The sequence below is a fragment of the Tenrec ecaudatus genome, chromosome 5, assembly GCF_050624435.1.
Source record: "Tenrec ecaudatus isolate mTenEca1 chromosome 5, mTenEca1.hap1, whole genome shotgun sequence".
Taxonomy (NCBI): domain Eukaryota; kingdom Metazoa; phylum Chordata; class Mammalia; order Afrosoricida; family Tenrecidae; genus Tenrec; species Tenrec ecaudatus.
Window position 1 is genome coordinate 151,990,415 of NC_134534.1, and position 12,553 is coordinate 152,002,967.

The following is a 12,553-nucleotide window of genomic DNA, read 5'->3' on the forward strand; positions in this document are numbered from 1 at the left end:
TTGTGTACTTACAGGTCATTGGTATGTCTTTTTCTCTGAGTCACTTAATTGGGAAATTTTCTTTTTATTTGGTCATGGTTTATTCTTACTGATCTGTAAAAACCCTGTGTCAGGGAAACCAAAGGAGTAGCACCCGTTGGTGTGCAGAAGCATGCTGTGCTGAACGAGCAGCCGGAAGAGTTGGCTTTGGCAAATCAGCGCAAGATGGCAGATAGAGCAGAGGGAGGCAGAGCTGGTTTTGAATCGGTGGCCTGAGGAACTTGGAGTTTATCCTATAGACTACATCATGGAATACTATAGAAAGATTTCAAGCAGGAGTGAGATTTGATTAAATCGGTAATATCAGAAAATTATAAACCATGGGGATAGGGAGACAGCGGTTGGTGTGAGATATGAAAATAATAGCAATTTATAATTTATCAAGAAGTCACAAGGGGGGAGAAAAGAGGAGCTGATACCAAGGGCTCAATAGATAGTAAATGTCTAGAAAAAAATGATGGCAACTCATGTACAAATGTGCTTGATGCAATTGATGTGGAGATTGTGAAAAAGAGTTGCAAGAGCCCCCAATATAATGATATTTTTAAGTAAAGGTTCTGGTTCTGGGTGATGATTGAGAAGAGGGTGAGCTGGGGAGAAGCCGGGCATGGGCAGCCAGCTGCCAGTTTCACTTCCTGCTTCGCTGGCAAGGCTGGAGGGGCTGGGTCGCGGGGTGGGATTGAACCCAACAGCTGATCTCTGGGAGGGCTGAGTGGGCTTTTGTCTCAGCCCCACATGAGTGTGCGATGCTGTGTCACCCATCCTCGTTCTGCAGGGCAGACCTCCAACCCAGAGAAACAGGACTGTTGCCAGGGGTGACCTGAGGAGGAAATATGAACCAAGAGTTTCCAGGCAGGGCCATGTGGGTGGGAGAAGGAAAAAGGGCAGCACACTGGTGAGCCGCCCTTAAAGCAGCTGACCCTTGTCTGGCCTGTGCCCCCACAAGCCCAAAGAAACATAGCAGCCATCCTCTTAGGCTGTCTCCTCCAGCAAGGTGGCTCTTGGACTGGTATCATGTCAGAACCATCATATATCCTTCTTATGCACCTCATAGAAGAGACCTGGAGACTCTGAAGGGAACAGAGCCCCCACCAAGCCACCTGTGGCTTATCCCAAGCTGGTCAGAGCAGGCCCTAGAAACCGGGTTCCCCACTACCCATCCAGTCTCAGAAACAATTGGGGGTTTTGTTGGTGGTGGTGTTTTAAACTAATTTTTTAAAAGACAGCGATGCATGCGTATGATGCTAAAAAATAATTATTTATACAGTACTTCCCACCTCCAAGTCCTTTGCCCTTCCCCAGGGCAGCCGTCAAGAATGTGCCCGGAGTGAACCATGTCTTCTCGACACTCTCATGTATATACAGATGCAACAGCCACCTACCAACTGCACACCCTGGATGACACTTGGCCTTTCTCACTTACCACAAGGCCCCGGAGGCGGGCTCCCATCTCACATCAGAATTACAATCTGTGTTACAAAGTGCCTCAGGGGTGGGCTTTATACTAAGGGTCTATTCAAAATCAGATTCACTTTTAAAAACATTTCCCTTTTTAGTGCAAAGACACTTAAAGAAGAAATGTTGACGGTCCCATGATCCTGCAGTCCAGAGAGTCCTCTGCTTTGTTTATTAAACTGTTTTATTTGTGAATGAGATCCTATTAGATCACCATTTCCTTTTTCTGCATTTGTAACAATGTATCAACCTGCCCAGTAGTTTGCCCTCCGCCCCCTTCCCATCTTGTAACAACTTGTAACAACTCTCTACTCTCCATTACTCGTCCCCTGCCCCCTCCCAACCTTAGTAACCAAAGTCTGATGTTTTGGGCAGGAAAGAGTTTATCTTATCGCCCCCACCCCCTTTTCCTGGCTTAAAAAAATCTATCAATATGGAAAAATATAACCTGAAAAGTAAAAAGTTCTTCATGGACCCACTGTATCCCACCCATAAGCATCCCAGAAGACAACCGCCAATGTAAGTTGGTTTTGTATGTGTCCTTTTGAGAGAGAAAAAGACAAGAAATTGAAAAATACACATCTCTGAGTTGTTGTATCAGTTGCCGCCCCCGCTTTAGAACGATTCCATCGGCTTTCTTGGCTTTGATCTTTATGGAAACACATCACCATGCCTGTCTTCCAGAGACTGTCAGTGGGTTTGAACTGCCTCGCTGTCCAGCCCCCCAACATTGTTGTTGTTTCCCTAGAGTTCACTCTGCCTCCTGTGTGCAGATGCTAACCAGCCTGCCTCCCACCGCACCTCTGGGGGTTGGAACTGCCACCTGTTGGCTAGCAGCCCACAGCTAACCATTTCTGCCACTCAGGGGCACACATGGATGTGACCTTTTACAATTTACATCAAAGGTATTTTTCTGTCCATAGCACATTTCACTAAAACCCTGTCTTGGGAATCTGTCCTTCTTAGCACAAAGCGCCAGCATCTGGATGACTCATCAGGCTACGGTGGGCACTGGAGTTGTTCACGTCTTTACCCATACACTCAGTGCTCCATGGATTATCCCTGTTTTCCTGTCAGCTGGCTGTCAGAGCTTTGCCACGCAGCTCTTAAAGGAGCTTGTACCTCTTCCCCCAACCCCCAGCGTTTGAGAGCACTCACCTCCTCCGCCTTCCACAGCGAGAGTGTTATCAAGTAGTTAATGTTTGCCAAATGGATAGATGAAAAAAAATCAGAAGCGTGTTGTGTTTTGTATTTCTTTAGCATGCATTTAATTACAAGTGAAATTGAATACCCTTCCATGGACTGCTTGCTCATATTCTTTGCTAATGGGTTAGTCATCCTTTTTCCTATTCATTTGAAAGAGCTCTTAAGGTATTAGGAAATTACCTTTCATCTCATTTTCCCCAATTAACTTTTGTCATATGTGTTTAATTTTTTTTTTAAGTTTACAGTTTGTCTTCTTGACTTTGGGCTTCTGGCATTTTCTTTCCATTTAGAAGTCTTCACTTCCCTAGTCGAATGTGTCACTATTTGCCATCCTGGCTTCTGGAGATGCGCGTTTTTAGAGAGTGCATTGGAAGATCCTTCTGCACGTTATCACACTTGGTGCACGCAGCAGCCATTGGAGGAGGCGGGGATGGGAATTTGGATCGTCAGTTCGATTTTACAAATAGGCTCAAATGGGATTCAGAGAGGGGGCGGTGAGACTTGCTTAAGCCAAACGGACTCCAAAGCCCAGCCAGCTAACCAACTCCTGATAATGAAAAGCTATGGCTTCTTAGCAGAGCATTTTGAACTATTAAAATTACAAGCATCTTCCTTCCTTTTGGAAGACTATTTTTTTTAAGTTATGAGATTCATACTTCTTAAAAAAAAATAAATCCCCCAGTAGTAGGGAAGGAGGTTGCCTCAGCCTGCATTGCCCACCACCATCTGGTTTGCAGTTAGCATCCCCAGGGTGCCCCAGGCTTTCTTACAACACGAGGTATGTCTAGAGACAAAAGCACATCTGTCTGGCATCCAGCAAAGAGGCTCTCCATTTTGACTCTACAGCCTCTGAGACCTGTTTTCAAATCCGAACTCCAGCCCTTTAGCAGTTGTGTGACTGGTCCTCACTGTGTCTCAGTGTCCTTGTCTGGAAATTTGGGACATCGCTTCTACTGACACCTGAGAGAATTCTCATGGCACACCGCCCACTCCCACCTGGCCCTGTCCGGTTCCGCGATGTCAGAGTGGAGCGGGAAGGGGCGCCCTCCCAGAAACCCCGAGATGGGAAATGCCTTGCCCAAGGTCACGCAGTCCATCGGGCCTGAGGCACTCCAGTCTCCTGACTCATGACATCACTGGCAGTCGGAACTGGACCACTGCGGCTGCTCCGCGCAGGCCTGCAGCCTCTGCTGCTCACCACCAGGGTGCGCGGCCAGGCGCCGGACTCCGCAGCCAGCCAAGTCCCGGGCGTGAGGGTCGGGGGTGGACACCGCCACCCCATGAACGCCGCTGCTTGTACTTGATTGATCGGGGTTCGAGGCCCCCAAGCGCTCCAGACAGCGCTCATGCCCACCCTGGCACGCTCTTTGGGCGCACTTTCTCTGGAAGCGCCCCTGGCGCGCCCCAGTGCCGGTCCATGCAGCCTGCCCACCGGCTCCCCCGCCTGCCCGCCCCCCTGTGTCAGTTTCTCCGACTGTGCCCACCCCGCGCTCCGTGGCCGTGGCCGAGCCTCTGAGACCCACGGCCGGCCCTCCTGCGGTGCTGACTCAGCGTTTGCCGTGGAATGTGGGGGCGCTGTCGGCAAGCCAGACCCCTCCCCGCTGCGAGGAGCGCGCGTCCAGTCCAGGAGATGCGGAGGGACAGCCCCGACTCGCGGTGGTACCCAGGGCCGGTGCCTTTCCCTCTCGGAGCTACGGCTGTGCACTGCCGGGTCGGGTAGGGGAAGGCTAGGCTGCGCTGGGCGCCTGCCCCCTCCCTGGGAGGGCCAGGGGCGCGCGGGGCGGGGGGTTGCCCTGGAGTTGCGTTTACTAGGTGTTGCCTGGGGGTCTTGGTGAGCCCGAGGGAAATTATGGGGTCACAGCACCCCCCCTAATCCGCGCCCGGGCTGTGCATACCCCTCCCCAGACCCACTCATTCCACCGGACTCGTGGACCCGTGTGTCCTCGGCTCGCCCGGGCACGAGTGACGTCTCTTCGGGGTTGGCAAAGCACTCTGCCCTCCCTGCAACGTATATACCTTTCCACCAGGGGAAACTGAGGCCTGGTGCGGAAAGGCCACCCGCCAAGGTCGCCGGGAGAGGGGGGGCGGGCAGTGAGCGGGCGGAAGGGACTGCACACCGAGGCAGCTTGGCCGTCGCCGCTCGGGCTCCGGAGGCCCCCCACCCCACGCGCCCGCAGGCCCCCGACATGCCAGGGCTGCGCCCCTGCTCCGTGCCCGCTGGGGACGGCGGCCGGCTCGGCGGCGGCCGGAGGATCCTCGAGGTAGGAGCCGGGCCAGCGGGGGCGCGGGCACTGCGCGGGGCCTGGGCCCCAGGTCCGCAGCGCGCATGGGGCGGCGGGGGCGAGGGGGGGATTTAGGGTGTGTCTTCACGGGACTCTGGCTCGGGATACCCCTCCCTGGAGAGGGCTCGGGGTCGGCAGCTCCGCCCCTCAGCCCAGAGCTGTGTGGGGGCGCGCGGGCACCTCCCTCGGGAACCGGAGAGGAGGGGGTGGTCGCGGGTGGCTGCGTGGAGCCAGGCCTAGGAGGAGATCCCGAGTCCAAGGCCGCAAGGGCACCAATGGCCGGCCACTGGTGCATTCGCGGCCGGCAGGCTCCTGAGGCCGGTGCCGGCACTGCCCAGAGCGGTCAGGAGGCCCCCTGGTGCCAAAGCTGATCTTTTGCGATTTGGGGATTTGGGGCGTTGATCTCTGGGGCTGGCGGTGAGGTCGCAGAGAGCGAGCTTGCGAGGCTCTGCAGTCTTCTCCGAAAAGCCTGCGAACGAATGAACGCCGCCGAGGCTTGCTGAGGGATCCGGTGCAGGGTGCTGGGTCTCCGCGTCAATGCAGCTGTCTTTCTCCCCAGAGTCAGTAAAGTGGATCCGGGCCGGGAGGGTTGTTGTGCTAGATGGATGCCTACCCCTCCCCACATTCCCTCCCACTCTCTTCCAGTCCCCCCGCCCCCCAATCTCAGTTTGGGTCCAGAGCCAGCAGGGCAGGAGGCGAAGGCATCTCAGGAATTCACTGGGAGCTTAAGGGATGTTCCTGGGGAGAGGGTGAGGAGCTTGGCGGTGGGGTTGGGGCTGAGTCCTGCCCTGCCCTGACCCACCCGTAGTGTGGTTTTGGACAGCCCTCCGCCTGCTATCTCACAGGCAAGAGGCTGGTTCTGTGGGGGTGGGGACGGGGTATAGAGAGGACTTAAGGGGACTCCGAATCACTTTAGGCCAGCATACTTAAGTGCTAGAATAAGCTTGCTGTTGGACTTCCATGTTGCCAGACCCAGCCCTATACCTAGCTAGGGGCACTAGGGGAGCAAGATGTGGGGGGGTTGTGTCCAGGGGGGACTGTTAATGGGACAGTGGGTCTCAAAATCTCTGCCCTGTCCAAAACTCGCTCCCTTCGGCCTTGAGAGACAAACCAGAGATGAGTGGCAGGCAACTATTTAGGACCAGTTCTGAGGAGAGCCCCTTCCCAAGGTCCCCCAGGTAGTTGCCACTCTAGATAACAAAGTTCTTCCCTATGACAGCTGATGTGCTCCTGGAGCACAGTAAGAGGAGCCTGCTGGGCCCCCACCCCCTGGCCCTGTCCAGGAGACAGGCTAACTGACAGCACCACCTGCCTCCCTGCCACCTGGTTAGTTTGGTGTATTTCCCTTCAGGCATGCCCATAATTAGGGTTGGGATGGGGGACTGACTAGCTTGAGGAGACTGGTTCCAGTGCCCCGCTCTTGGCCAGTCCCCATTGAACAGTGAATACACTAGTCCACTCAATTAAGATGACACGGGGTCACCCCTGCCCCCAGCTATGTGCCCAGCTCCTCACTTGGAGTGGCAAGGTGACAAGATGCCAGAATGCGTCCAGCAATTGGATGGGAGAGAAGAGAAATAGCTCCCCAGAGACAAAACAACAACAAAAACAACCCACTCAGCTAAGCTCAGAAGCAGCTTGGGGTGCCCTCGTGCCCACAGTCAACTAGTGAGCATCAGTGGTGGAGGGAGCGTCCAGGGACCAACAGCCCATGGTAACGATGGGGAAAGTGGAGCCAGCGGGAAGAAGGGGTGTTTGCAAAATCACATGTTCAGGGCCGAGGAGCTCTAGACCCATCTCTCCAGTGATCCAGCGATCCTTGGAGAGCCACTGCCTGGGAAAGGATGAGGGAGACTCCACGCTCCCCATAGAGGTCCCCGCACTGAAGGGATGAGGGTACTTCTGTGGGGCATTCTGGCTCCTGCACAGTTTGCAAACAGTAAGTAATCCTGAGTCTTGTGATCAGAGTCACAGCTCTCAAGGCTGCTTCAAGGGCCCACGGCCATGACCCGGGGCTGCCTGCTCTCCTGGCCGCTGCCCCAGCCAACTTGTCCTGCTCTTCCCACCTCATCCTGCTGGCCCCAAGACAGCTGCTAGCTCATCCCTTTTCCCCTCCCACTCCCTTCACACGTTGTCCAGAGGAAAAATACTAAGACCAGGCTGGAAGAATCGAGCCCCTCCCTGTCTTCACATGTCCTCGATACGGTTGTTCCAATTGTTGGGAGTCAGGCGGGGAAGGACCGGAAGCCCCTAAAGAACCCAAGCCAGGGCGAACGTAGTGTCCCAACGTACACAGTGTCCCAACGGTAGGTGCATGCCCTAGAGCCGAATTCCAGGTCAGGGAGGTAAGACGCTGGCTTCCTGGAGGAGGAGGGTTGGCCCGATGTCTCATCACTACACCACTCTTCGCCATTTGCCTCCCACATGCCTTATAACTCGGGGGAAAGGAGTGGTACTCTTCCTTCACGTCTGGAGGGGTCTGCGTCGAAGAGCTCGCCGTCTCTCAGATTTGGCGAGGCTCAAACCCTCTTCAGTAATCGGTATTCTGGAGTCACTGCTTCCCCACTGGGCCCAGCCATGTGTCCTCCAGACCAGGGGTCAGCAGACCCTCACAACAATTGACAAGTCATCGGAGAGGCACCAAGATGCTCTGTGTACAGACACAGGAAGTCACCGTCATCTGAGCCGTGATCCTTTCCCTTCCCCATGTGACTTCAGCGCCACACGTACCCACCGAAAGAGAGCGCTGCCGTGCGCTGACCCCTTGGTCTAGCACCCGCCCTGGAGAACACTATCCATTGTCACCTTCACCCTGAGTCTTCCCTGAGCCTGTCCTTCTTCCCCAGGGAGTGGGGGGCGGTTCCCACCACCAGTCAGGAGAGTTGTGTGTTCCTCCCCCTGAACTCCCTGTATTCTGTTGTTGTTGACAGTAAACACAGCCCAACCCACATTCCTGTGTGACCATCAGTGACACTGATGACGTGCTTTAAATAGTATGGACATCCCTTTTCAGTATTTTTTCCTCCTCCCCCATCAGTGTAAACTCACTGCCCCAAGGCTCCCATTTACTCTCCCAAGTTGCCCTTGTCAGTCTGTCCCATATAGATAGCTCTTAAAGACACAAGGTTCCAGGCAAACCTTTTGGGGGGCCAGTGAAGTTCAGCTATTGTTTTATCTGAAGATGACCTCAGGGGGGTATTTTTGGTGTTCGGCTTTCAAAGATGATCTCAGGGCAATGGTTCTAGAGGATTCTTTACCCTCCGGAGATTCAGGAAGTCAAGCCCATGAGAAATGGAAGGCGGTTCTTCATGCTCCCCTTTTTGATTAGGAGTATTCTTGTTTGGTTTGAGGTACCACCCCAGGGCTGTTTGATGTGGCCCAGTTTGAAAGGCGGGAAGCAGGCAGACAAGTTCTCTGTGGCTCTTCGAAGAACAGTGCTTACGTGGCTTCCTGGTCCAACAAGATCGTAATTCAACCCAGCAAACATTTGGAAAATCCATGTTTGACGCCATCACAGAGGCTTTGCCTATTATTCCATTTCATCTGCAAGAAACCGCAACCCCTTCTATTAACGTGTATGACGTTTCTAGAAGCTTAACATTCAAAGCAAGTATGTCCAGCTCCGCAGGCTAGCGTAGCTGATTTAGAATTCAGTACTTCTCCTCACCCCATTTGGTCGTCATTTCACAGATACTAGCCTGCCCTAATGCCCTCAAAATTGGCCTCCCCAGACCCCCTTGGGTTAACCCATCCAGGTGTCCCATATATGATAGAGGATTCATATTTGCAATGGGAAGTTGTAACCACAGTATAGGAAGTAGGACTTACCAGCTAGCTACCTCTTTAGAACTTCATCTCAGCCTGCACCACATCCTGTTCTAATTATTGGTTATGTGCCTCTCCCCAGAAGACTGTGGACTCCCTGAGGGCAGAATAGTGGTTGAAGCACCTCTTTGTCTTCAGTGCCCAGCTAGAGGCTAATGGAAGTGTTGTCTCGCTTAACTGAATGGAATCCAAACCACAGACAGGCTGCCTTATAAGGTAGTGACTTCCCCATGTCTGCCGCTGTGCCACTGAGGCAGTACAATCGGGTGTGTTGTCTTGGATAATTTAAGTGGCCTGGAGGGTGGCATTTTAACTCCAAGGGTTCTAGAACCAATGATTGGTGTGTGTGTGTGTGTGTGTGTGTGTGTGTGTTGGTTCTGTTTTGTTTGTCTTGTTTTTATTATATGAGGACTTGGTGGAAAGCTATCAGGTCAGTAATACAGGTTAATAAAAATGCTAAGTGCTGGCGTGTTTTAATAAAACCAATCGTCCAGAGAGTATCATGTGAATATTTCATTACTCCGCTCATCCAGATGCCGAACCTGGCCCAGATTTTGGACTGAACCAAGAGGCCTGAGGTTTTGGTATTAAGACTAAGGAGATTTCCTGTCCTATGATTGGGATGCTTCCCCTGTGGTCCCTGGAGTTCCGGATGGATGCCTTGTTACCTTGGACAAGTCCATTCCCCTCCTCCTTCCCTTCTGCATCATGGATAAACGGATCCCCACTCAGGCTTCCTCGAAAGGGGCTGGAAGTTGGGAAAGGACAGGAAAACATGCCGGAAGTTGAAACGGACACACACAGGAGAGGCTGGGCCAGGAGTGAGATGGTGGACTGACTGGGCACCAGGCTGCAGAGTCAGGGACTTAGACATTGGCTCATCTGATCCTCCCAGCTCCGCGATCCTAGGGTGTCGCTTTTCAGAAGGCAGGAGGTAGCCAGAGCTGGGTTAGAATGGCAGCACTCACTGCTTAGCTTCGTTCCCTCTGATAACGCGCTTGGCCTCCCTGGAGCTTCCACTCCATTGCCTTGTCCTCTGTGCAATGGGGCTAGTCAGAGCGCTTCCCTTAGGAGACAGAGGCAGTTCCATAAAGCACACCCTCACTGTGGTGCAGTTCCTTTTCATTTTTCTCCTTTGGGGGCATCCCAGAAGCCACGTAGTTCAAGGGCCTCAAAGTTCAAATGGTAACGTCAGCGCCACGTGAGCAGTACCTACTGTGTGCCAGGAATGGTTTCAGGCACCAGGGAGGGATTCCACAGGAGTCAAACAGACCAAGAGCCTCGCCCTCATGGAGCTGGCATTCCATAGGAGAACAAGGAAGATAATATGCAGGGAGTGCTAAGGGCTGAACAGAAAGGGTGAGCGCTAGTTGGCGCTCAGTGTGATTTGCAGCTGGCACAGTTCTTCCGAGAGGAACGGGCGAGGAGCGCCCTAGTTGGGGCTCCACCAGACCTAGATTCTAGTCCTGGTCCTGCTGCCATGTACTCACAGTGCAACCGTGAGCAAGTCCCTTCCTGTCTCTGATCGTCAGCCCTGGTCTGTGGAAGAGCAAGATGAGCCCCGGGAGGCTGAGATGGCTGTGTGGTACAGCTACCCCACCCTGCCCTGCTAACTGTACCCTATGTTTTACATGTGAGCTGGACCAGCTCACAGAGTGGTGAAAAAGACTGTGCAGCTCAAAGAAACGTCATCATGCTAAGAATAATAAGAACATGCACACACCCTGCTCAGAGACTAAGCATTACCCAGAAGCTTCTGCGTCTTCCTCCCCAGTCACAACCCCATCCAAGGTTATGGTCCTCCTGGCTTTCACGACATCCGTATTCATCCTCGGCCCAATAAGAAATAGACATCGAGGGTAGATCTCTGTGTCTGGTGTCTTCAGCTCGGTCAGGGTTGGGAGGTGTTGTTAGCCGACGTGCCGTTGCTTCTTTCTTCCCCCTGCTGCGTCCTATCTTGTGCCAAAGGACACAGTTTATTTCCCCGTCTACTGTTGGTGGACATCTGAGCTGTTCTCCCTTCGAAGCTGCTGTTCTTGAGCCCATGTCTCGAACAGGGCCTCTCTGGGTTCTAGAGAGTGCTCCCATTGAACTTCACAAAGCAGTACCATGCCGTGGTCATGCCACGCAACCAACAGGCCGTGAGGCCATGGGGTCTGCCTCCTGACACAGTGCTGCTGGCCTTTGTAATTGCACAGCCCACCGCTCTGCAGGAGAAGGATGTGTGCGGCAGTCTGCTGCCGTCCACATCCACAGCCTCTGCCCTGCCCTAGCAGGTCAGGGTGCTTCAGAATCGACTGCACAGGCAGTGGGTGCATTACTGATGATAGGGGCGTGCGTGCATGTGTGTGTCTGTGGTGTGCGTGTACGTGTGGGTTGTGCATGCATGTGTGTTATGTGCGTGTGCATGTGCATGGTGTGCATGCATGTGTGTGTGCATGTGTTGTATGGCCATGTGTATGTGTGTTATGTGTACGCACATGTGTGTTGCATGTATTGTGTGTGCATGCGTGTCTTGTATGCATGTGTGTTGTAGGTGTCTGCGTGTGCTGTGCATTTGTCTATGTTTCATGTGTGTGCGTGCGTTGTGCGTGTGTTTCATGTGTGTGCGTGTGCTGTGTATGTGTGTTGGCCACTTGGATTTCCTCATGGGTGAAGGACCTCCTCCAACCTGGGCTTGTCTTTTTTGCTTCCTGGTTGCTTGGGAGGCTGCCTCAGGCACTGCAGAGCCCCGCCCTTCAGTCAGTCTCTTACACTGTGTCCACCCTCTTGTCCCTTTCTACCCTGGGGCTCTGGAGATGTTCCTTCAGTCATCTTTCGCACGTTTTCGTCTGTGGTGCAAGGTAAGGCGGGTCCCCCTGTTTGCCACCCCCAGGGGGCCCAGCCCCCCTCCCATCTCCCTCCTCCCCACCCTGTCGCTAGGGAGAACTGTGCCCTTTCCCCATCTGCACCTACCCTCCTGACAAGCAGGCTCCTTGAACAGCTGGAGTACTGTGACCCACCCAGGACAGCCCTGGAGGGAAGGCAGATAGCCCTCCCCACCCCCACCCAGCCAGCTGCTGCTCCTGCCAAACAGGTCTGTGGGGCTGTGGCCCTGTCACGTGCCTGCCTGTTGCTGACTTGTGCGCTGGCGGATTAAGCAGAGGCTCGGGGTTTATGACCCACGCTGGACGGACGGACGCAGCGGAGGGTGGAGGTTGGAGGTTATGGCGTGAGCTAAGACCTCCTCCACGTAGCTGAAGGGGCTTGGCCCCGGGTTCCCAACCTCCGAGGAGGCCAAGGAAGCTGCCTGCACACCTGGGCAGGAGCCCACACCTGGGGCCCTGGACCAAGGTAAGGAAAAGGCAGGTGGGCCCGGGTGCTGTCCTTCCTGCCCCGCCGTGGGCACTGCTTGTTCTCTGAGTCTGTAGCAGGAGGTGTTTGGGGAAGGCCCTGATTGGGCTCACTGCCGAGGTCAGGCACAAGTGCAGGCACCCTACCAGCCTGTTTTGAGGAACTCGCTAGACTCTGATCTGCCCCCTGACCCTGGCGTTTGTCCCCATTCCAGGATGTTCCCTCCCAGCTCCTGGGTTCATCGGGGCAGGGGAAAGGGAAAGGGTTAGTATGTGCCCAGGTACCTCACCTTGGATGATCTTTACACAGGGAGCATTCACCCATTTAACAGATGAGGCCACTGAGCCTTGCGGAGGGAAGACCTTGGCTACAGCTTGGCCAACACCCCACAGCCAGAGCGGGGCTGAAACTGG

The 12,553-nt window shown here is 54.1% G+C and overlaps 1 protein-coding gene across 5 annotated transcripts in view; it reads left to right on the top strand.

Moving 5' to 3' along the window:
* Positions 1-12,553, top strand: part of IQSEC1 (IQ motif and Sec7 domain ArfGEF 1) — a 147,937-nt gene that overhangs the window by 23,315 nt on the left and 112,069 nt on the right. The window contains exon 1 of one of the 5 annotated variants that reach the window (XM_075550095.1): positions 4,289-4,416. The exons of 1 other annotated variant lie outside the window; for it this stretch is intronic. In XM_075550095.1, the coding sequence (XP_075406210.1) occupies positions 4,331-4,416 (86 nt within the window). In that variant the 5' untranslated portion in view covers positions 4,289-4,330. Of the gene's footprint in view, positions 1-4,288; positions 4,417-4,822; positions 4,962-12,553 lie in introns of those variants that run through there. 3 more of the 5 variants (XM_075550094.1, XM_075550099.1, XM_075550101.1) reach the window with 3 other exon arrangements.